The 25,938-nt window shown below is 41.3% G+C and overlaps 1 protein-coding gene across 2 annotated transcripts in view; it reads left to right on the top strand.

Moving 5' to 3' along the window:
* The window catches only part of GRIA3 (glutamate ionotropic receptor AMPA type subunit 3), a 213,718-nt gene that overhangs the window by 96,460 nt on the left and 91,320 nt on the right, over window positions 1-25,938 (top strand). For both annotated transcript variants that reach the window (XM_065410618.1, XM_065410619.1), the window contains exons 5-7: window positions 16,588-16,641; window positions 18,685-18,846; window positions 24,380-24,547. In XM_065410618.1, coding sequence (XP_065266690.1) covers window positions 16,588-16,641; window positions 18,685-18,846; window positions 24,380-24,547 — 384 coding nt within the window. The remainder of the gene's footprint in view (window positions 1-16,587; window positions 16,642-18,684; window positions 18,847-24,379; window positions 24,548-25,938) is intronic.

Consider the following 25,938-nt stretch of genomic DNA (forward strand, 5'->3'; position numbering starts at 1 on the left):
TTTCCACTCCAAAGAGACTACAACCTGATGTCACCATTAAGATTTTATTATTATGTATTAGCATCATTTAACAATTTTGTACTAATAATTTATAATCATTAGCCATAAGTGCACACATGCGCGCACATATTTATGCATCTGCTTTTGACATTTTGCATATTTTACCATACTACATACACTGCATAAGTGTACACAAATAGATCTATTCATATATAGTATAGATCTGTATATAGTAATTAAGTGTACAATAGACCAAAATATGGAGTCAATGGAATTACCCTGAATTAACTGGAAGGAAATTAGAATTGATAGCTCATTCCCTGAGTGATAGACATATCTACCTAGTTTGAACCTTAATTAATAGGTGTCTGTAAAAAGCATCTTCTTCATTTTGTTGTACAAATAGCCATTTTTTGCTGCTTTTTCAATGACAAGAAGTCTTGTGTTCCTGTTTGGTTACTCTTACCAAGGATGGCCAAATAATCTTTGTGCCCCTTTCATTATTTAAACAGTGTTCACATTATATAAACCACTTCTACTAATTGTTACCCTTGTTGGAATCTCAGTAGAAAGGCAAAAGGTCAAATGGGCCCCTTTGCTACTGAGGTATCCTTTCACTGTTTGATGTGGTCAGACCTGATGTATATTAGTAGGGCAGTGTGTGGGAACTTGATGCTTCTCAGCTGTACCTGTTCTAAAGGTAGACAGAAGACGTGAGTGGCAAGCTGGCACCTTTCACAAACAAAACTCACACAAAATGCTTTTAAGATATATATGACACAATAGAAAACACACATACAGCATGTTAATTGGTTGGAGCTTGCTTAAAAGCCTGTCTCTTCAATTTTATATGTACCAACCCGTCTGACCATCTAACCGTCTCTAACTGCTCTGGGAACCTTTTCCACATCACATGTACCACCTCGAAACAGAGCCTGGGTTTTAAATCTCTTCCTCAGTATCACCACTTCTCTTTTCTTAGCCTTTAAAAATCAGTGCTGCATGAAAAGCTGCTTTGTTACAGTCCAAACATTTAGTGTAGTTCTTTCTTCTTCCCAAAATAAAGGATAAATCCTTTCATCTTTTCAGGCATTACCTTAATTTCTGCATCTGTCTCTCAAATAGAGTTTAATGCTTGCAACTCCATTTCCAACCAAGTCTCTCCTTAATTAGTTTCCTAGGCAACCATTATCAAGACAACTCTGTTGAACCACCTGCAGGGAGAGGAAGGAAACATAATATCAAAAATCATAGAAATGTAGGACTGGAAGGGACCTCAAGAGATCATCCAGTCAGCCCCCTGTGCTGAGGCAGAATCAAGTACACCTAGACCATCCCTGACAGGTGTTTGTCTAAGCCTGGTTTTAAAAACCTCCAGTGATGGGGATCCCTCAACATCCCTTGGATGCTTCTTCCTGTGCTTAACTATCCTTATAGTTCAAAAGTTTTTCCTAATATCTAACCTATGTTAACTCTCCTTGCTGCAGATTAAACTGGCTACTTTTTATTCTGCCTTCAGTGGACATGGCGAACGATCAATCACCATCCCTTTTATAATAGCCCTTAATGTATTTGTATACTGTTATCAGGTCCCTCCTCAGTCTTCTATTCTCAAGACTAAAAATGTTCACTTTTTCTTAACCTTTCCTCTGGACTCTCTCCAATTTGTCCACAGCTCTCTTAAAGTTTCACTCCCAGAACTGGACACAGTCCTCCAGCTGAGTGCCGAGTAGAATGGGACAATTACATAATTATCTTACATAAGACACGCTTGTTCATACACCCCAGAATGACATTAGCCATATTAGAATAGGAATAGTATAATACTCTTGTGCAAACGGACAATACATATAACCAGTGACAGCATAATAGTGCTGGTATGCTTGTGAGCTCATTTATGAGTGGGGGGAGACCCTAACTCAATAGGCGCAAAGCTGCACAAGAACTTACGTCTCTCCTCAGTGCTGACCAAGCCAGGACTAATTGCATTACTGCTGTGCAAAGTGTCAGAGAGGGTGGGAACTGGCACCTGCAGTGCTGTTCAAAGTCCCACCTACATCCTGATATTCCTGTGTGAGTTCCCTGGAACATTATAACAGCACAGTGTAAATCGTAAGGCCTTCAGGGAGGTCTTTCAGTTGACTTCAAAGGACTTTGGATCAGGCCCCGAAGTAGTTAAGTACTATCCCATTGCAAACCAATCATCCTTTGTCTATCTACATTTATCTCCTTTCAGCGTGAGTCTCTTCTCACTGGCCGCAGTTTTACACCAGTGGAATCCATTAGCTTCATTGGCGTGGCTCCTTGTTTATACTGGTTTAACCCTTTATGTCCTCACCTAAATGTTCCTCCATTCATGCAAGTTCTATGGACAAGACCATGTGACTAGTCGATTGCTCAGCAACCAGCTTGCTTAACAAATTTTGAGACTGAAAATGGCACAACAATTTAAAAGGAAACGATATACTACCTGAGGAAGAATAGGCCCATATTGTTACATGCATGACCCACTTTGTCAGGGTTTGTAAGCATGTTTAAATATTTGCTGTTGGAATCTGGTTCTGCCAAAATATAATAACGAACAAAAATATTAACAATATACAATACACGATCCCTTAAAAATACCCAGCATTCCTTATCTCCTGGGAAATCGCAAGTAAAGTTAAAGTTGTTAAAGAAAAACATGGCTGTAACTGTTACTACCTCATACCAGTAAAAATGGCTACACTGCAGTATAGAAGTCTAACAAAAATGAATTAAATCTTCATAATTTCTCCTGGTTCAGGTTTTATGCACAATTATACAGAGAACTCAGATACTGCAGAGCTCTGTTTATAGTGAAGCACAATGAACCTCTCAACTGTTTCAATGCATTGAAATGAGCAAATTGCATTTAATTCCAGTTGTTGTTAATCTCTATAGTGAAGTTCTATGAAAAAACCCTGGCTTTCCTCTCAGAGGTTGCCATGTATTTTTTTTTAATTTCATAAGATCTAAAAAAAGTAAATGTTAAAAGGAAAAAAAGATGGCTGTGGCTCAGTATTTTTCAGTCTGCTTGAAGGCAATTCTCTGCAGTACGAACTCCTTTTAAAAAGATTCTTATGTGAGCATTGGGACTAAATAACTGCGACACTTCTGGGTTATATCCAAATAATAGTCTGGAGTAAGGCTGACATGGTTTCTGAATGCAGTAATGCTTTATATAAGCAGAGTTCTGTGTTTTCAAGGACTCCAGTTCAAATCTTAGAGCTACTGCTATGATTACAGTGATTGCTGTGAAATACTGATGGGATGCAAAAGTATTTTAGAGTTAATCTCCCAACAATAGGAAGATAGCATGCAATGAAGAGGGGAAATAAATTAGATGTACATCTCTTTGGTATTTTATATCTCTCCTGAAAAGATTTTGTGTGTATGTGCATGCACTAGGGACATTTCCCTGTACAGACAATTGACTTTAAACATATGACTTAAACATTTTGGATAAACTTCTCATCAAACGTACAGCAATATAAAACAGCTGGAATCTCTAGGAGTTATTTTAAATCTATTAGAATTCTGCAGAGAAGGCTTTAAAGGGTCTGAATAGTACCAAAACCAACTGAAGATTGTCTTCCTCCTTGAAGTAGTCCACGTTTGAGAATGATTTCTGTTAATGATCATATTTAATTAAGTGATTTGTGCCATCCTTTAAATAGAAAACTGAAATTTTAGTGAAGTTACACCAGTGTCGGAGTGAGGCAAGTGGGGGGAGAATTAGGTCCCTTAAGCTTTGAATATATTGCAACATATGGGAACTGGGCTTAAAGTAGCCAAGACTGCAGCGCTCACTGTTACCAAGAATGGGCAGTGGTCCTTCTCTTTGGGCCGTGCATGACAATGTCTTTGTGTAGCACAATAGCCATGGTTAGGACAATCCACTTCCTCTTTAGCAGAATGTTGCCTTGTGTGGGGTTAAAGAGAAGTGCCTGCACTGTGGCTCTGTTTTCAGAGATTCTCTGGGGTTTGCAATGCATATTACCATCTCACCATACTTTTTGATTAATCGGTTCCACAAAGTATCAAAACTTCAGGGGGAGACTGGAAAGTAGTGGCATGATTTAGTTCCATGAGACTTCTCCTGCACAAAGTCTAATAGGGCTAAATTCCACCCTCTGTTCTACAGATATAAAGGTAAACTTCTAAATTGTCCATATCTAAGTCTTTCAATCTCTGTTTGTAGGCCATGCCCTATAACTCTCAAGCCAGATTCTGCCCTTCTCCATATCAAAGCACCTCACAAACTTTAATGTATTCATACTCCCAACACCCTGTGAAGTACGATAGTACTATTATCCCCATTTTACAGATGGGGAACTGAGGCACAGAGAAACTAAGTGACTTGCCCATGGTCACATAGGAAGCCTGTGGCTGAGCAGGGAATTCAGTCCTCCGAGTCTCAGGCTAGCACCCTTAACCAGTGGACCATCCACTCGTCTCTAGGCCAATAAAGGTTGTAACCATGAAAAAAAAAAGGTAGCTGAGCAGGAGAGCTAGTGAGCAAGGGAGGCAGCGTCAAAGAACAAATGTCCTCTGCAAAGCTGTAGTGTTCTGTCAGCCTTCAAAATGAAGAATAAAACAAGCTAAATAATGTAGGGCTGTTTGAAATTTCCCCCCGACATTATTCTGGGCTGTGCTTTTCTGTAGGCTCGAGCCCTGCATGAAATTTTAAGTTTGACTTTTGAGACTGCGAGGTTACAGAGGACTGAGATCACATGAGAATCTCTGGGAAAATTTTAAAAGGGAGTGGATTTTCAATCTATTAGAATTCTCCAAAGAAGGATCTAATCAGCATAAGAAGCACCTAGGAAATTAAAGCGTGTCCTCTTCCTGAAATAGTCCATGTTTGAGAATAACTGCTGCAAATGAGCGTGTTTAATTAAGGGATTTACACCCTAGCCGAAGTGGAAAATTCAATGTAAGCATAACTGTGGAGTTGCCAGAGCACCTCCATAATACAATTGGCATTTTATTGAATTCATTATTCGCTCTTGTAAAGTTAAAGAGGAATTCGCCATTTAAAAAAAAAGACAGTAAAACACACATACAGTAGCTACAGTACACTTGCTTTTGTCTTTAGTGAAACCCCCCCGTGGGAGTAAGGTTCTACTCTTGGGAATCCCTTTGCAGGATAAGGGACAAAGATGTCTCCCCAACAAGTACTATGTGCCTCCCCTTTTGTTTATCCTTTTTATTTCCTAGTAAGGCGTTGTCATACATTGTAACAAACTTCTGCTTCTGATCTTGGTTTGAGTGGAATGGCTTTGAATGGTGAAGAGTAGTTGCTGTTTTTGATTGATTTGGGCATCAAGGTGTTTGTTCAGAAGGACATGGCCTGTGGAGATAGATGCAGTGCTGAGAGGTACAACTCTATTATTTTCTGTTCTCATCTGTCTAGACAAAGAAAGGTCTTGATTTAAAGGAGAGGTGGTTTAATGAATTTTGTTTGGCTTGAAGAGTAAACTATTGTGATTATGAATGTCAGTTACTATGGATTGTAAATCTTTTCATCTCAGTGTCCTCAAGGTCCCTGAGGCTTTTGAGGTAGCATGTGTCCTTTAACAATATGAATACAGTCAGTTTGGATAAACAGGTTATACTGTTAACTCCCAAAAAGAAGGAAGTGGAACATAAACAGGTTTGGGGAGACTGTTTTAGAGCACAATAAATAAATAAATTCCTTACACACATCAAATTGTAAGAAAATGGGGAAGAATATTGTGCCCTCAAAACTTGTGTGTTGGATGGTGATTTTTTTTTCTAAAAAGCACCAAGTATTAATACATATCCAGATAGTAAATGCACCTTCCATTGCATGGCCTTCAATCAGGAAACACTGACTTGTTTACAGAGAGGGGAACTATTAGAAGGAAAGAATGGAGGGGGGGGAGCAATAGTGCTTTCATATGTTCCTAGTGCTGACCTAAGAAGACCATAATGCATAGCCATCACCTAACTGGGAGATGAAATTTTTTTATTCATGCCGCAAAAGTGTGTCTTTTATAGGCAAATACTAAAATTTCCAATTCAGTAAGGGACCAATTCTGCCCCTCTGATGTGAACATGGTGTATGTGTGTATATATAGATATAGAGAGATAATAACTACATTGGAACAAGTTATATCCTCTAGAGGCTCCATGCTTAATACATGAGCCATCCTTCAGGAGGAGGGGCTCACTAGATCCCTATGACTTCTATCTGTGATGTTACATCCCGCTAAAGGAGAAAGGGTTTGACACCCACAACGACAGCTCTTCATATAATACCTGATGAAAAAGGCAGGCTTCCAATTTTGAGGTGGAATAACAAGTGCATGTGAGGCAGCAGAAGTGAGCAGGCAAAATCCATAGACACATGAGGACATGGATGAATGAGTGCATGAATTTTTATGCTACTTTCCACTACCTCATATATTGTATGAAAATACAAAATCTGGCAATCAGGGACAGGGCAGAGCGTACATTTGTGACACTCCGTAGAGGACACTAAATCAATGAAACAGCGGATGGATTATACTCATCCAGATATGCAGTTATTTTTCATCTGTGTCAAACTATATGTTTGGAATCATCATTTAAATATTTGAATACAGTCTTCATTGAATATTTATCCCAAGTATAATGGAGTACTACTCACTAATACAAACTGAAAATATTGTTTACCTTATTTAACAGTATCAGAATCCCTGGAGGCTAGATTCTGCTCCCCATTAACACTGGTGTAGGGTAATAAATTGCCAGCAGTGTTGGGATCACTATCTGACTCCCGGTATGAGAGGACAGAACACATGATGGAAGCTGCTTCTGTGGAATGTGGAGGGGGGTTCATTTTAGTGAAATCAAAGGCATGTCACATATCACATTTCAGTTGTGACATGTCATTGCTAGTTGTGGCATGCCTTTCATCGCCACAAAATGCTGCAACCCTGTACTGCTCTCTTTTGGAAATTAATCTCGTGGTGACAGTGAACATGGAGTGACAGAAAGACCAACACAGGCCTTATATGATATTGGCAAAAACTGATATTATGGGGATATTTGGTCAGGGATAATTCAGCATGGAATAAGTATTCAGAGCACTTGATGGGAGCTTGATCTTGCCACCAAAACATATTTGTGCTTCAGATAATGTTGGGGGAATGGGTACTGCAATTTCAAGTAATGAAATTACTCTGGTGAGGTAACGAAGTGGCTCCTCCTGCATTTGATAGAAGCAAGCACTGATTCCTGGTTTGATAGTTAAATCATTTTCACCTCAAGGGAAGAAGTTTCCCATTTTACAAGGGCTTTTCATCTTCTGCACTCTTCCCGCTTGTCGTACTACTAGCTGGATGCTGAGAAGTGACCGATGCAAAATAAATTGAATAATATATTAAATAAAGATTATACCTTGGATGTCACATACCATTCCCCTAGATTATTTGCCCTTTGTATGTATGATAATGATGTAGAAGATTAATAGATCTTTCTTAAGATTAGACTGTCCACTGCAGGAGATGAAACACAGACAGCTCTTGCAAAGCATCAGTAGCAGGCATATAAAAATATGTATAAAAATAGGGTGGCATAAGTGGCCATTTTTCAGCTTGAGAAGGGCTTTTTCAGTTGCCCCTTTTCTTCAGCCTTAGACACTCAGCTAGATAAGGCGCACTGCAGATGACCTCAAGACAAGCCAAACATTTGATCTTACATACTTGGACTTGGTTTAGAGGACCTCAATTGCAGCTTGTATTGAAGTAATATACTGAATCATTATCTCAATAGTCCCTGAGGCCCTGTTTTCTCTGATATAAGGTCCTGAAGCCCAGAGAGGAATAATTCCATGCCCTAGACCAGGGGTCGGCAACGTTTGGCACGCGGCTCGCCAGGGTAAGCACCCTGGCGGGCCGGGCCAGTTTATTTACCTGCTGACGCGGCAGGTTCGGCCGATCGCGGCCCCCACTGGCCGTGGCTTCCCGCCACCCCCATTGGCCCGGGACGGTGAACCGCGGCCAGTGGGGGCCGCGATCGGCCGAACCTGCCGCGTCAGCAGGTAAATAAACTGGCCCGGCCCGCCAGGGTGCTTACCCTGGCGAGCCGCGTGCCAAACGTTGCTGACCCCTGCCGGTGTTGCCTCACAAGCCACAACTCAACCAGTCAATCCAATACCAGGTAGAATCAACTTCATATATGGAGCACTGTTGCCAGATAGATATACCCCATCACCAGGGATCAGGTCGCATGGGACAAATAAGGGGTTATGGCTCAAGTGGCTAGAGTAGATATGGCTGTCCTAGCAGGGCAGTGGGGCCTAGTGGCCAGAGTCCTTGAGCAGCACCCACATCCTGTGGTGGGTGTGGGACAGGATAGGGTGACCCAGGCCCACCCTTCTCCACCAGGTCCTGACCCATGGCCCTGTGAAACCTGTAATCAGTGATTCAGTTGGGTTTCCTATTTTAACAGTCACGTTCCTGGGTCACTTCCTATCCTTAATAGAATATCAGGGTTGGAAGGGACCTCAGGAGGTCATCTAGTCCAACCACCTGCTCAAAGCAGGACCAATCCACAGACAGATTTTTGCCCTAGATCCCTAAATGGCCCCCTTAAGGATTGAACTCACAACCCTGGGTTTAGCAGGCCAATGCTCAAACCACTGAGCTGTCCATCCCCGTCCCCCTTGGTTCCTGCTCTGTCAGTTCTCCTGGGGGTGTCGGCCTTTCAGCTCACTCCTTATCCTCTGGCATCAGCAGGGATTCTGTTGTCGATCTCACTGGCTTGGCCTCCATGGTCCGCAGCTCCAGCTAGTCCCTGGCAGGAGCCTGCAGCTCACATCTGCCCTCCCCCTCCTCCAGCCCAAACTGAGCTGGGCCACTCCCTTTTATATCTGTCTCCAGGTTGAGCATGCCCAGTAGGGTGAGGGGGCATGGCTTCTTTGGCCCACAGTGTGTGGTTAATCCCAGCTGGGTCAGTGTGAGGTAGATACACCCCATCACAGACATACTGTACCTATAGTCATCTTCACACCCAAAATCCTTCCAGCACAAGCAATACAAACCAGCATGCACCCAAACCAAGATCTGAGCTTTAAGAAAGGTGACTAAGACAACCAACGTCTCTAAGAAAAGACTCAGTCTTAACAAGCTGAGATGTCATAAACACAATCTCACTTATGTCCAGAGTGTCTCTAAGTCTTGCCAGACTCAGTAGCTACAGGAATCTCCCTAACATCTCAAGCTGTTTTCAGCCCTCTTGAAGAATGACGTGGTCCCCTCCCTTTAGCGTGCCTATAAATATTAATATCCCACCAGATGATCACTGTCGAAAGCTCCAAAGTAAGGGGGGGAAAACCCTAGTCAATCAGCCCTGATGGAGAAAATTCTCCTGGATCACAAATATGTCAATCAGATTCCAGCCTGAGTATATGAATGAGGCTCAGTCCATTTGGGCCCAAAAGATTGTTTCTGTACCATAGCCAAACCTGAGGAGACAAGAGTACGGTTGGGTGCCCCATAGCTTATTTGGTTTATTGACCTGCTGTATGTGGAGTCAGATGTAAAATCAGCTGTACTGTTCAAACAGAACTGCCAGACTTAGAGATCTCTGCTGAGTGCATTTAATATGACATCTGATATGGCTGAGAGTCCCTGCCACCTCAAGGTTGGCCGCTTGCCATCCTGTGGAAAATTTGGCCCATATTGTTTGTTTGTTTTGCTGTTGAAAAACATCAGACCATATCATTCACTTTTGCATAGTGCTGTGGAAACGAAAAGTGCCATACACGTGCTTCTAGTTATTACATCAGTTACTGGTGCAGTGCTACCATTAAATATTTCCAAAGCAGGGGATGGGGGATTGTTACTGCCGCAACTTAGGTACCAGTGCCCCAGTCCTCAAAGACTTAGGCATGTGCTTAAGTCAGTGGGAATACTCACATGTTTTAAGTTAAACGTGTGTAAATCTTTGCAGGATTGGGGCCCAAATCACTAAATGCATAACTTCATGTTAAGTATTATCTCAATATTAAGCCCTTTCAAAATGAAAACTGTTTGACACCAAGACTCCTATTTACAACATTTTAAAATCTGGGTATCCTCCCCCTTTTTTAACATCAGAGTAACAGTACAAGAGTTAAAACGGCCTCATCATTCCCTGGTATAGTAGAAATGGAAAGATACATTACAGTAAGTCACATCTTTTGCTGTCATTCCATTTAAGTGGCATACTTCTGTGAGATGTCACTTATGAAAACCACAGGAAAAATCTGTAGGCCGCCTTTTATAGCAACACTGCCAGTCATCTCCCGTGTTTTATCTGATGGAAAGATACAACAGTCTCATAAATATCTGGATTATGACCTTTAGCTCAGTCAGTCTAACAAAAAAGCAACAGATTTCTACACTCATATGGCCTGAATTTAGTTTTCAACTTTTTCAAAGCAAAGATAGATAAATAATGTTGTTAAACATGATGAACTGACTAGATTGAGAGGGATTCAAGTAACTAGAATGGAAGACGAAACCCAAAACAAGTATTAATCGGACTTTGTACTTTGCCTTTCACCACTGTCTGGGCCACCGCATGTTTTCATCTAGGTAATAACATAATTGTATTCTCTTAATTGACACAGCCGAGTGGGTGTGTTGGGATTCACCAAGCCCATGAGAACTGTAATAATTCTAGAAGATTTTCCAGAATTGATGTATTTTCTTTAGTGAATACAACATCTGCAATGGAAGCTTCCTTTCATTGCTCCACCTTCTTGCCTCATCCATAACATGGCTGGACCACCTCTAGGAGAGAAAGGAGGGCTCATGCCTATGTAGTCCTTTGTCTTATCGCTGAAAGAGAGGTGCTGATTAAATATATTTACTGTATAATTGGAAAGGATTTTGACCATTGCTATAATTCCCTCCAGCTCAACAGCAAAAAAAATTCTGTCCTCCTCCTGTGCGGCATTCGCCTTCTGAAATAAAAACAAAACAGTGATATTTAGCTTTTAAAAAATACTTAAAATAAGTATTGATTGGTCCCCCTCACCTATGCCACTCCTGCCTGCCTCTCCATATTTTCCTCTTCTTTCTCCATTCCCTCCAAGCCACTTTTGCTTCCCACTCCAGGTTCCGGGTTTCCCCCGTCCCCTCTTTCCTTAGCTCTGCCCCACTGTTTATGTTCACCTCCTCCCTCTACTTCCTCACTACTCTGGTTTCTCACCAGGTCCATGCCACATCAGCAATTTCTCTTCTGTTCCGTCTCCTCTACCATGGTTTAAGGACACACTCCTCACCACCTCCCCTTCCCTACTTGACAATTTATTGGTCTCCGAGTCATTGATTTTCTCCTCCCACCAGCTCCAACTCTGAAACCTCAGGAAGAAAATGAATAGGTTAATAGTGACCTATTGTCTGGACCAAATCAGAAGTAATTTTAAAACCAGTCAGTAATAACTGAGTCAAAGAGTAAGAGAGTCAGTTTCAGGCTAACACAAAAAATGACATTGCTGCCCCCATCTTCTTCCTGCACTCCCAGACGTGCGTACCGTGATAGTGACAATTTGAGAGAGATGTTCTTTCTGAGAATGATCACTGATCTTCCTCAGAATCCTCCCCATGTTGTTCCAGTTCAACCCATTCCTAAGAGAGGCATGTAAAGGTCAGCTCTGGGTGTGAACTTCCCTGTAGTATGCGGGTTTCAGCTGCACTATTCCCATTTAGTTCAATATCTCTAAATAATACGGTTGCTGCACAAAATGATTTGTTAGTGCTGAAACACATGAAGCTGCACTGTATATCACATTCCATCTAGACAGGACGCATTGTACCGTCGGAAGAGCGCCACCTGCCTGAAAAGGAAGTCAGGGCTTTTTGGTGAGCTTTTTCTTTGGAACTATGCTACTCTCTCAAACCTCGTTGATTTGTGTAGCCACATAATCATAAGAGCATGCTTTTTTCATCATTATTATTAGAGAAATGCCAAGTGGTTTTGTAGCAATTCAACCTGGAATAAATACAGCAAATTTAGCTAATCTCTGTATCTTTGAAAATTGCACTGAAAATTTACCGGCCCAGATACAACCACTACTTGCCTCCTTATTACCATGGTGATTGATAATAATTATAAACAAATGGTATTTTATGTACCCATTCGAAAAAAATTATTCACCCCAGGCAAGTGAGAGACTAGCAACTTGCAAGGCTGATGTAATCGCTCAAAAATGGTACATAATCCAAGACTCCATTCAGCATAAACAACATCTGGTCCTGCCCAATAGCTCGAGACATTTACTCTAAAGCCCAGGACCTTTTTATTAGGACACTTTTTGATTTTTCTGCTTATTAACTGGTGACATATTTTAAGGGTTAATTAAAAAAAACAAACCTTTGTTGCGACAGTATGTTAAACCTGACATAGACTTTCTACTTACAAGATAAAAGTAGGTAGGATAAGAATTTTAATTATTCATGACTTTTTCTAACCAATTTTTCCCCCTCTCATCCTCCTTTGTTCAGTATCAAATTTTCTATGCTTTCCTTTCACTCAAGGTGAAAGCATTATTAAGTCTAGGAAGTGAAACATCCCAAAGACATGTAGTTCAGTGAAATCCTTGTCCTGTAATCCTAACATTCTATTCAGTGCCAGTATTCAATATCCTCCTTCCTATATAAGCTCCACAATATATCAGCAGTTGATGAGATTTATTTGTTATACTCCTGCTTTCCTTCTTCATGAAAAGCTTTATCCATTCTTTTACTCTCTTAGGAGCCACATTGATGTGGGTGATTGGTTCTGCTATGCTTGCTAATCCAGCAACTCTTCATTCAAATTGCTGTAATGTTTGCAGATGGGATATGCTTGTTTAGGGTTAGGCTAGCACATGTGCTGAGTTTTAAAAGCATTATTAATATCTAATTATAATCTGACATGCTTGGGTAATGTTTGAACATAAATATTAGCAGGGTTTCTTCTGGAACCTGCTTTGTAAACTAAGGCTTGAATTAAGCAGTTTGGCCGGGTTTTTTTTAGGGCAATCGGAATTATTTCTGGCTATTAATGGAGACAGGCTACTGGACTAGATGGACCTCAGGTCTGCTGGCCGGGAGAAAGGGAAGTGCAGTGGGGAAGGAGCTGATGAGAGTTGTAGTGCCCTGCTTTGCAGCTCCATCATACTATGTTTCCTAGTTGCTACATTCCTGTTGACTTCACTGGAAACCCCATGCATGAGTTCAAAGGCAGAATATGGCTTTTAGTGTCATGGTGTTGTCTCTTCAGAAATATGCACATTTCTGGTCAGAAAAACGAAAGCCTCACTTATTACTAAGGATAAAATGTCAAAGACTGTTGCTCTTGATTTACAAGTGTAAAATCCTTTGCCTCTAACCTTTCAAAAGTAAATCACCTCTGTTAATGTAAAATGCAAACATACAGAGAATTTAGTATGCAAATAGCATGTATGCCAAATGCATCTAAGGGGAGCATGCAGATTTCCATAGAAAACAAATGTGAGTATAGACAAGCAGATGTTTTCTACCAATAGAGCGTACATACAGTTCTCAAGAGGACCTGTCTAGCAATTTATTTTCAAATTGTTGGAAGTATGCAAATTCCTCAGAATTAAATGGGAAGTTAAAAGAAATGGCTTCTATTAAGGACAAGGCAGTCCAAAGAGGCAACTGGGAATTTAATAATTCAAGTATTGTAACCAGCCCAGCAGTATATCCAAAGGCATCGACTCAAATGTCAGTTGAGCTTATCAAGGAGATAAGTGGCATTTTTGGAAAGGTGTCTTCTAGAGTGTGGCATCTGGATCCTTTATCTGTCACCCATACAGAAGCCAGAGAGTTGTGATAATGTGGCATGCTGGATATTTCCATTTAGAGGTTGAGTGTACTCTGAAAAGTGTATGTTTAAAAGTGGCACCTTCTTACTCAACAGAGCTGCTCGCTGTGTGTAGTCAGTGTTACAGCTAATTTGTATAGCGACAAATATAAGTGTTGACTACTTTTTACTCCTGTTAGCACAACAAAACTAAAGGAGAGTGAGCTTGATTCTATCCTGTCTCATGCATAATCAGCAGGATGAACTGACTTGTAATTGCAGGAGCAAATCCTTCCTGAAGACTATGGGGTTGCACTGCTGATGCTGAGGTTATCATTTGAAGACAATGGGATTGCACAGATGGAATTGCAAAGTCACAATCTAACAGCACAATTTTTATTACTGGTGATTCAACATGGGCATAGGTGCTGGAACTAGGGGTGCTGCCACACACCCTGGCTTGAAGGGGTTTCCATTATATACAGGGTTTACAGTTTGGTTCAATGGCTCTCAGTACCCCCGCTATAAAAATTGTTCAGCACCTCTGAAGCTGGGGAGTGCTTTGCTTCCTTTCTCGGCATGCGCCGAATGGTATCAGTGCTGGCTTGTGTGTACAGCTAATGATAGAACACATGCTTGCCAGACAGGGGTAGGACCTAGTCACCCTCCTTTTTTCCCTACAGACCACAACCACTCAGCTAATGGTGCATTTCCTATTGTTTTCTTGTGTACCACGCTGTTTGCCAAACTGCTCCACTTGCACATAGGGGTGCCTGCATGGGGCTTTTTTATCCGGCTGCATCCTCTTTGTCCCCTGTGCATCACCAGAATTCAGACCTAGACATACAGGGCCAGTTCTCGCCTTGTCTGTGCTTGCACAACTGCAGTGGAAGTCGGTGGGAGTTGGGGGTTCTCAGCACCTCTGAAAATTGGGCCATCTTTACTTAGGTGCCTAAATATAACGTTGGCACCCAATGTTGAAATGTCAGGAACAGCTTTCCCAAAGACATGTAGACATGTAGCAGGAAGCCCCTTGGTTTGATTTGTGCCCTGCTGTGGTATAATTGTGATAGTGACATTTTGTAGAGTTTAATCAGCACAAAGTCAGCTGATGGATTGTTTCACGTATCCTAATGTACTCCACAAACGAGGAGCAAAGTAAACAGGAGCCAACTAAGTGTGTGGGGGAATAGAGTGTTACCTATTTACTGAGCAGATATAATTAAGCGGATACCAAAGTTTGACAGGGGGGATGCTATGATAGCCAAGGTGACTTTGCCAGAGTTAGGATTCCGCATTGTACTCTGGGTGTGCTCGGCTCTCATTTGTGATGGTAGGGCTTTGCCCTTGCACGTTCCTCTGGTGAAAGAGAGATGCTTACGCCTCACTGGCAAAACTCAGCTGCTACAGCATCTCAAACCACAGCCTCCCACCACTCTATCCATGAGCTCTTGGGGGCCGTCTTTGACTGCACAGCTTTTCCTTGCCCCTTTGCCAGTCTTGGCTTTTCTCTTCTGTTTCCCTTCTTGATTGTAACTGATGCTGAGCGTTGATGATGATGCTGGCAAAACTGCCTTGCCACACCTCTCTCTCACACCTGCGTTCCCCTTTCCCACAAATAAGGTACCCAGCATGTCATTTTATAACCACTGCAGCGGTTCCAGACTACCAGCAGCAGCTTGCTTTTGTCTGAGCACAGAGGTGGGCACAATACAGGCAAGGGAAATATGAACGTGCTCACTGTGTACTCACAAAAATGACTGCACTGAAAAAACCCACAACCAGGATCTTTGTGTGACTAGTGGTCACTCAAACAGCAGATGGCAAATATTGTTCCTGTCTCTTCTAGCAAGAAATAACACCAAGAAAGCTAATAAAATGAAGCTGGCTGAAATCATGTAGAGAAGAACAGGTCTTTGATAAAATTTTCCTATGAGAAATTTTTTTCTTTTAAGAAGTGAAATAATTCATTCTAAGACTGGAATCCATAAACAACTGCTGGTTAAAAAATGATTTCCCATGTTCAGTTAGCAAGATACTTATCCATTTATGATAGGAATTGTCTGTGCTACTGTTAAGCCTCTAGAGTCCATTGGTCCAATTCTGCTTTCCTTATGTCTGACAGTTCCTATTGGGCATTTTGAACTGGAGTCCTATGTGGCTACATAGGCCACATGATCCTACTGTGGCATCATCTCTTCTTGAGCTCTCAATTATATTCGCTGTAGTAACCTGTTGGTTCTGCAATTCCCATCTACTCTGCACCCCACTCGGTCAGCGAATTCCTACCTCTCCCTAGTTAGCTGCTTGGATGCAGGGGTTAGTTGAAATGAAGGGGAGATTGCTGATAGAGACAGAGCTGGTTGGGGAACTTTCACAGAAGGTCCTCACAAAAGCTTCAGGTAGCCATGAGCTAGGTCCCAGTTGCACGAATTATTAATAAACCAAGTTGTGGGCATAGGGTGACCAGATAGCAAGTGTGAAAAATCGGGACGGGGTGGGAGGTAATAGCGCCTATATAAGACAAAGCCCTGAATATTGGGACTGTCCCTATAAAATCAGGACATCTGGTCACCCTAAGTGGACAGTATATGGGCCCAATTCAGCCTCCAATGAAGACAATGAGATTTTGTCATTAATTTGAATGGAAGTGGGTCCTGTGTTCCTAAAATGTTCATTGTTTTTGGTTTTTTCCTTATGCTCGTTGAGACTCATTCTTTTACATTAAGTGATACATGTTATTTCTTCTACACACAGGTTGTAATCCTTGGTAAACATTCCAGAGGTTATCACTACATGCTAGCTAACCTGGTAAGAACTTTTTCATCAGCAGAAGTATAACTAAGTTTTAGGGGGTAATATATTCTATACAGGTTGTGTCAACTTTAATCAGCTAAGGAGGAAATGCATGAAGGAGTGCCTGGATTTTTAGAAATGACTTCAGTAAATAATAGAACTGGTATGTAATAGTCATTTCTACTCAATTACACAGTCTTTATTTTGTCTAAGAAGCTCGTATCCTTTACTAATTTAAAAATAATAATTCAATTATATGTTCTCCACTAATTTATATCCTGTTAAATAACACACTAGATAATACTAATCTTCTGTATAACAGATTTTAAATTTAATCACTATAAAAAGAATTACATTTTATTTGTACATGATACAAGTGATATAAAGAGCCAAATTAAAATTTGTAATTCCACGTAGTAAAGTGGCTAGACTATTTAACCACTCATTGGCTTTATATAGGTAGAACCTCATTGCAGAGTTAGTACGGTACTTTATACATATTCATTGACCAGGCGGAGGACGGTATATTTTTATCCATATTAAAAATACAGTTCTCCACACTCTATAACTGACTTTTCAGATATTTCTTTGATATTTTTGAAAAGCTATCAGCTAGACATGCTGCAGAAAAGGGTTATAAGGTAGTTGATCCTGCAGAAAGAGTCATTTTTAGCTTCTGTGTGAGGAAAATGTTCTTCTAAAGTCATATCACACTTTCTAGTTAGTAATCCTACTTTGTAGAAGAGTCTCTATAATCATTTTTTCTGTGTATGATTAAAGCAGGTTAGATGAATTTTAAAATGCCATTTTCCTTATAAATACTGTGTGGCTTTAAAATGTGTCATTGTGCATTATGGAACTGATCCTATTCACACTGACTACAGTGTACTTTGCATAAACCAAAGAACAGTGGGCTTAAATTGCTATTACTTTGTGCCATGCATAGCCATTTACATTTCTGCAAGGTGACTGCAAACTGCTACCCAATCAACTTGCTTTCTACATCCACTTTGCACAGGAGTAAATGACAATATGAGGCATAGGGCAGTGGAGAATCAGGCCCACAAGGCTTGAAAGTGAAACATTAAGGTAAATATTGTGACAATTAACACTGCACTGTCTGGCGTGAGGATCATGCTGCGCCACAACACAGCAGTGAGACCAACAAGGGGCATCATGCCTCTGAGTCACAGAGATTCCTGGCACTCTTTCATATACTGTTAAGCATTTGCCGCTCTGCTGGCTGGTGCAGAGGAGGTATTGGAGCCAGGGCCCAACGTTCTCCATCTCTTTTGGTGTGGTTTGCACCTCAAGGGTGTTAACAGTGGCTAACTCTTCAGCAGAAGCATCAAGGAGGCTCCTTGCACCCCATTTCCCCTTTACCCCCCATCTTTAACACAGGCACAAGATGCATGAACCAGCTGTAGCACCCTGCATGGAACTTGGAGGGAGGAGTACAGGTTGCAGAAGGAAAGAGTTTGGAAGAAGCACTGAGAAGCTATTGGGAATGCACGTGGCTAGAATGCTACCTGCAGATGTAGCATCTCTGTAAATAGTTCTCTTAATAAAGAGCTAGTTTAGTTTTACAACCATGGAGTCCTTTCACATTATTATCCAGCACACAGTATATGAAATACCAATTATGATCTGACACTACATATTTTAACAAAAGAATTTGAGTAATTCATTAACCCATATATCAATCAGTCCTCTTCTACTGAGCTTTATGTGTAATATTGTGTACCCTTTTGGGTATGTTTTGGATCACATGGAAACTTTGCCACACTGGAACAAGCCAGTGTTCCATCACAAAAGTCTGGAATCCATGTGTTTCCAAATTCCATTTTATTCCAATACTACAATCTACTGTTGCAAGATATTGTCCCCTAGATAGGGTATCTTCTACTAGCGGCAGGGAACTTTCATCAGTTTCTTTTGTGCTAAACTAGCCCAAGATTTAAAAATAGCATCTTACCAGAATGTTTGTTTTTAAAACCGAGCCAAGTTGCAGACACTTCATATGACACTGGTTCTTGTTTTCTGCACATATTCTTCCAGGGTTTTACAGATATTATGCTGGAGAGAGTAATGCATGGAGGCGCCAATGTTACTGGATTCCAGATTGTTAACAATGAAAACCCAATGGTTCAACAGTTTCTACAACGCTGGATTAGACTGGATGAAAGGGAGTTCCCTGAAGCCAAGAACTCTCCATTAAAGGTAAACTTTTATTGACATTGATGGAAGCCTTTTGCATTGTGTTTTAGCAAAAATCTGATTAATTTTTAAATATATATGTATATGATTTTCTCTGCTTAGAATGAGTCAGAACACTCACTGCAAGACAAAAAGAGAGAGAGTTTGTTAGCTGGAAACATGAAATCAACACTTAATGGTGGACTCTGTTGGTACGTCTACACTTACTTCCTGGTTCGGCGGCAGGCAATCGATCTTCTGGGATCGATCCCGGAAGTGCTCGCCGTCGACACCGGTACTCCAGCTCGGCGAGAGGAGTACGCGGCATCGACGGGGGAGCCTGCCTGCCGCGTCTGGACCCGCGGTAAGTTCGGACTAAGGTACTTCGAATTCAGCTACGTTATTAACGTAGCTGAATTTGCGTACCTTAGTTCGAAGTGGGGGGTTAGTGAGGCAAAGAGCCCCATCCTGTAGTCATTCCACACGTAACACTGCCACTGACTTCAGTTAGAGAGGACTGAAAAACATCCCTTTATTGTATGGAAGTACAGATTTGGGTCCAAACTATGTAGCACCGGGCAATTCCAGCTGCAGAATGTTGTAGGATTGGACTCATGATGGGGCCACCATGAGCCCCTCCCAATATTCCCATTAGGGAATGGAGCCCCAGTAACTCCATACAGTCAGTTGCCCTTATAAGGAAATACACTGTTATGCGTGCTAAGGCTTTTGCTATTAGACTTCTACGAACCATTGTCTCTGTATGTTTTTACCTGCTGTGTTGAGGCACATAATATAAACATGAATATGATTGTACATAAATATATTCTATGCACAGGCTGAGGTGGGTAGGAGCCTGTTTTTACGTCGTCTACACACTTATCTTCAATTATGTCTCACCCAGTGAGAGATGTTTCTCTTCAGGAATGAACATTTGCAATGAGCATTTGCCATGTCTTTTTTATTTTCCTTTTGCCTTATGTAAAGGACTATTTAACATCCCATCTTTACTGATGGCTGACTCCTCAAGCAAGCGCACAACTTGTGTGATGCTGTTAACTTGACTCCATTTGTGTTTAAGATTCCTTAGTTGTTGCTATTGCTCTACTGTGGAATCTCATATATGTACAAGTGGTCTTAATAGTTGCCCAGGTACCTTCTACAATAAAATCCTTCTTCATGGTTGTCAAAAGAACCCAATAACACCATTTCTTCCAATTCTTCACTGTGCAGGTAATTTTTGTCTTGGCAAAGTCTTTACAAACAACATTCAGTAAAGAACCATGTGCCATGAACAGGCAGTGCTGTCATAGATCAGAGAGTTCTCACAGATGTAATGCAGGCTACCCACTAAATGCATGGTTATTCAGCACCTAGTCATACCAGCAGTGGTGCAAGTAGAATCCATGTCTTACCTGTACGGGGGGGCACCAGCTAAGGGGGGGGCACATGACCTCCCCACGTGACCCTCCATGTGATTCCTCCCCACTCCGCCCACAGCCCGGGGCCCCCATGCTCTCCACGTCCCCTCCCCATGAACCATCCCACATTACCTGAGGGGGGGGCTCTGTCCTCCTCCTGCTGCGCTGGAGACTTCAGAACCGCAGCGGGGAAAGGAGCAGAACATGGGGCTGCTGGGCAGCTCCTCCGGCACGGCTCTACCGCCCCCAACCCCGCCCCCTGCCCTTCCACACAGCTGAATCTCCTCCATCTGTAAGCATAAAAGGTGATGAATGCAGGAGATGCAACTTGGTTATCAGAATCTCTGTTTGTTCTTGTATTGCACGCCTCTGGATAAGGGGGTGTGTCTTTTGTTTAACAACTTGTCTCCATCGCTAGATGAGGTGATATTGCACCCTGTTGAATAAGGTCTAGTAGAGCATGAGGGGTAGTAAAAAGCATTATAGTTCCTCTGGTATATTTGTTACTGGGTTGTTGACTACCCAGACTCCAGTGCCACTTGGATGTGAAGTGCAACCTGCTTCATGATGACTAGGAACCATAGCTATGGTAGTTTGGGCTATCAAAGAATCAGAATGATTCCCCCTTTACCACAGACCTGCTGGGGCACATTACAGTTTTCACCCTTTTTACTGATGTATCAGGAAACCTCCATCCACAATTTCCCTCCCTAAACATGTACAGCAGTTCTGGACATGTCACCTATTGATCCCCTTCGCTCTCCATGTTACCACGTCCCGTCAGCAGGCCTGGCAGAGTAGTCTAGGTGGGGTAAGCTGGAGAAAGCCCCACACAGACTGCTGGGGGTCCCAGGGCATAGCTATGCAGCATGTCTTAGATGTGCCAAAACTCACCCTCATCTAATGGACTAAAAAGGGTAGTGCTAGTAACAGAATCACAACCTTTTAATACCCCTCCCTGATTTTCTCTGTCTCTTAGTTTTCTTCCCCATCTGTAAAATGGAGGTGATGATATTCCCTTACCTCCCCAGCAGAGGGTTTTGTTAGGGTTCATCAGTCAATGTTTGAAATCATAAAGGGCTAAACGAAATACTTAGTGTTATCATCATGCTCTTCCTTTCTCCCTTTCTCTTCCTCTTCTCCCTCCTCCTCCAATGGTTAGGCCTCCTCTACTGCGCCTACTCACATAGCTGAAAGGGAGGCCCTCCAGTTCCAGAAGAGTGAGTGGCTAACAGATGAGGATGGTTCCATCAGTACTTATTCAGTGCAATGTAGCACAATTGGACCAACAGAGGAGGCCTCAAAATCTGTCACTTCAAAGCAGATCTCCTTGGGGGAAGCTCATCCCCACACCTGTACTAACCTTATAGGAAGGATGCTAAACCTGTCTACCAGCCATCTCATAGTTGAAGCTGTTCTTCTGTCTTCTCCTTAATTTTTATAAGGAAAGAAATTTCTTATTCCTTTACTGCATTTTATATTAATGAAATGGACACTTCTTCCCTAAGAAACCTAATGATCTCTGCTGTTTTACCAGCTCCATCTAACCATTTCATTCCAAGCTGACACCAAACTACTCGAAGATACACCCCCAACGGCAGGATTTCGCCTATCATGAAGGCCCCCTGCATGCCTCTATCTGACACAGCCACACTGCCACTGAAGAGTCCATGGGGAGGGAGTTAGCCAGTGTCCCACAAAACAGGGCTAACCCTGATGTCCCCTATTAATTACAGAGCCAGGAGCACCTGTCACTTTAGAGGAGCTTACTAGAAGATACAGGAGTAAAGGGAAGTATCATACTAGGCTTAAAGCTCAGAAATATATGATGTTACCCTAAGCATATTTTAATCCAGTTAAAAGCAATTTACATTGGGGGGAAAGTTATTCTCTATCCTTTAAAAATAATCTTAGATGTATGGTAAAACACAGAGATTGCATTACCTTTGTACAAATGTACTGCTCATTATAGAAACTTGCACAATCAGTCAAAAAGCATACTTAAAAAATTGATGTACAATATTTTTGATTAGGGAATAAAATTGCCTAGAGATTAAAGCCCTGATGTTTAATTTATTCTGTATTTTATCAGCCTTTCCCTTCTCTCCCTCTCTCTCTTTTTTTCTTTGCCTGCTCATGCATTTGTAAGTAGAATTCGAATAAAGCAGAAAATTAGATAGCTCTTTTGGCATAACTTGGAAGGGACTGCATTAGGGTTACTGACAATTGATCCAGTCTACTGAAAAAAATTATCATCATGCAGGCTTTACGTCTTGCTAGATTGGAAAGCTATTACAAGATTTTTTTCATGCAAGAATAAATATCTTTTTTAAATATCTGATTCTGTATTGTTATGTGGAATGTGTCGTGTAATATTTATTAATGTATTAGAGAGAGAGAGCACACTGCAATACCAGAACCACAGGGAAAAAAGGTGAGGTAGACAAGGATTGAAATAAGCAGCTGCATCCAGCTAATCACAGCTGTAAAGATGATCTCACCATGAAAAGGACAAGGCAGTCAAGTGTTTATAAACAGGACCATAATTTAAAACTTGGAAAGAATGGCTGGCACAAAAAATCTTTTCCCGGACACTACACCTCTACCCTGATATAACGCTGTCCTCGGGAGCCAAAAAATCTTACCGCCTTATAGGTGAAACCGCGTTATATCGAGCTTCCTTTGATCTGCCGGAGTGCGCAGCCCCGCCCCCCTCTCCCCTCACCCCCCCGAGCACTGCTTTACTGCGTTATATCCGAATTCGTGTTATATCGGGTCACATTATATTAGGGTAGAGGTGTATGTGTGGTTTTTTATCAGGTGTGTTTCCCTGGATCTGCCGGCATAAACACACACACCTCTCCCAGTTTTGTAAAAGTTACCATTTTACATGTTTATTATCAAAATGGGCAGCCTCCCACAATAAGAGCAAAAACATTTTTCAACGTAGTGGCCACCTGGAGTTTTATTCTCCCCTACAGGATAGAAGTAACTGCCACTGAAGTCAATTATGATTTACTCATGTCCTGTAGGAGAGCAGCTAAAACTGCTATTGCAATCCAGGATTCCATCTTTCCAACTTGTGCATGGGTAGTGTTTGTTTGTTTTCACAACAATGTAAGTCAAATGGGATGCAAGGTGGTCTAAATGATCATGCAGTAAGGTTTGCTAAGTACAAGGAGGCAGGTGAGCATTCCGGAATGCGCATACATGCACTAGATTCTTTTTGGAAGTCCAATAATTCTCACTCATTTACATACAAATATTGTAGAGATAGGATGGGATCTAATGATGCAGCAGCATCAAAATGAGGCCTTACAGATGTTTGCAAGATTCAATTTTATATGATTACAATAGAACTCTCTATATAGTAGTTAAATGTAATTCTGATCCTGTTCACACAAAGTAGTCTAAATCCTACTCTCATCAGCAGTGCATAGCCAGAAATCAATATCTCGGTGTCCAGAGGTTGGGCCAGTCTCTAGCTAAGTAGAGTTTTCAGATGAATCAATGGATATGAAAAAATACAGACACATCTCCTAAAGACATTTGTTGCTTATGAATATCAGATTTATAACCTGAGTAACGATTGTAGTTTTGTACAATATAAGGAAGTAGTGAGGGTGAGGTTGTTTTGGGGCTGGGTTTTTTGGTAAGAAAAATAAACCAATTTATGGCTGGCCATGGATCCTAGCTAATTAGAAACATGGGCGAGACAGAAATCATTAATGTTAACTTTAAATTACTCCTAGCTCTTTGAGTTGGTTAATTTGTTAAAAAAAAATCCAATCAAAACTCAAATATGAGTTGTATGTTGCAGTTGGCTACAACATGGCCCAGCATTGCATTATAGGTCTTCTTCATCAACCTGCTTTAGATAGGCAGCGCTCCAATTAAATCTAGTCAGTACTTTACAGAACTATAAACTATTTTTCTATATACTGTAGGAAATCATAACATTTTAAATTTCTTACTTTAAATATATGTAATTGCTAAATGACATGTGACATGGGGGGGGGGGTGAAATTGTTGCTGCTCTAAAAACATTTTAACAGGGAGAAATAATTGACCTTTATAAACCTGAGGCAATTTCCAGAGTGCAGTTTGTCACAATATTTTATTTGCATCAATTTTAGTATACGTCTGCACTGACCCATGATGCAATACTAGTCATAGCAGAGGCTTTCCGCTACCTCCGAAGACAGCGTGTTGATGTTTCCAGGAGAGGTAGTGCTGGAGACTGCCTAGCAAACCCTGCAGTGCCCTGGAGCCAAGGAATCGATATAGAAAGAGCATTGAAAATGGTAAGGGCAAATGTACCTAACCTATTGAACAGGTATATCGCATTTTTACAACATAAGTCTTTAAAACAACAAGGACATGATGAAGGAAGCAACTTTCAAAAGCTACCTGTAAATCTGCATGTGCAGCTTTGCAACAAATGCATTTGTAAGAACTCTGTCCATGCCAAATGGGGCAGAACTCACATCCTTCTACTCCATAAGCACAGGGCCTTGGTGCTGAAGCTAACAATGACTATCCTGTACCCAGGCCAGTAAAGAGGGTAATGACAAACACGAGAGTGGTCTGACATCCCATCCAATCAAGGGCCATGGTGACATGTTCAGTATGTTACACACATACCCTCTTCCCCATGGCCATAAATTTGTCTTCTAGAATTCAGTGTTCATAGGAAATAAAAAGCGACAACTGGGCACCAATTGTAACAGCTAGCCAATGTGACGCAGTTCCCACTGTACTGTATACTAGCATCTCTGCAAATGGCTGTGTTAAAAGCTTTGCAAACATATTCTGAGGCTAGGTTGAGGTCAAAAATGTGGCCCAAAATAAAACAGATCTGGGTGAACAGTTTGTCCTCAGGAGGTGTACTGTAAACCACGTATATATTATGAACATATGTGCCTGTGTATTTATCTATATATCACACCAGTCAAAAATCAGCTTATGTTTTTTTTCTAAAAGTTGCACAAACAGTATGATCGACCATGTTAACAGATTGCAGGATTTCTGCACCAGCCTGAACCTTAGCCCTGAGTTTTGCCTTACACCTGCTCTCGGAACCCTAACATAACTCTATTTCCAACTTGATTACTCCTATTTGGCCAATCCCTAGTACTAACCATTAGTTATTGCATCAGATCTAGTATTGATCAAATCCCTGTGGTTTTGTCTGTCTTTCTTTCCCTTTTGTATTAAACTGATTTAGGGGCATAAAAGTGAATGAAAACCTACCAGATACATAGGATCTGATTTTGCTCTGACTTGGACCAGTAGAAATCAGGAATAACTCCACTGGTGTAAGACTGGAATGAGTAAAATTGGAATTAAGGCCACATGCTATAAAAAGGACCCCTAGATCAGACTTCATTCACTTGGCTTAATTATTGCTTTTTCAAATTTGCCAAATTGGAAGGATCACATCAAAAGGGTAATTCCCTCTCTCATAGAATGAGAGATATGATTCAATCTCTCACTGTCAGAACACTTCTTATATCACAGTGTCAGTTCCCTAACAAATGCCCTAACTGTAGTTTCATTAATGTAGCATTACACACTTTTGAAGATAAGTTAATTAAATTCAACCTTCATAACAGTTAAAAGATTTGTAGTCAATTAGAACTTAATTAGAAGTGATACATAAACCCTTCAAAAGAGATCCCAAAGTACTCACATC

This window comes from Emys orbicularis, chromosome 9 (assembly GCF_028017835.1).
Source record: "Emys orbicularis isolate rEmyOrb1 chromosome 9, rEmyOrb1.hap1, whole genome shotgun sequence".
In the NCBI taxonomy this organism is placed as follows: Eukaryota; Metazoa; Chordata; order Testudines; family Emydidae; genus Emys; species Emys orbicularis.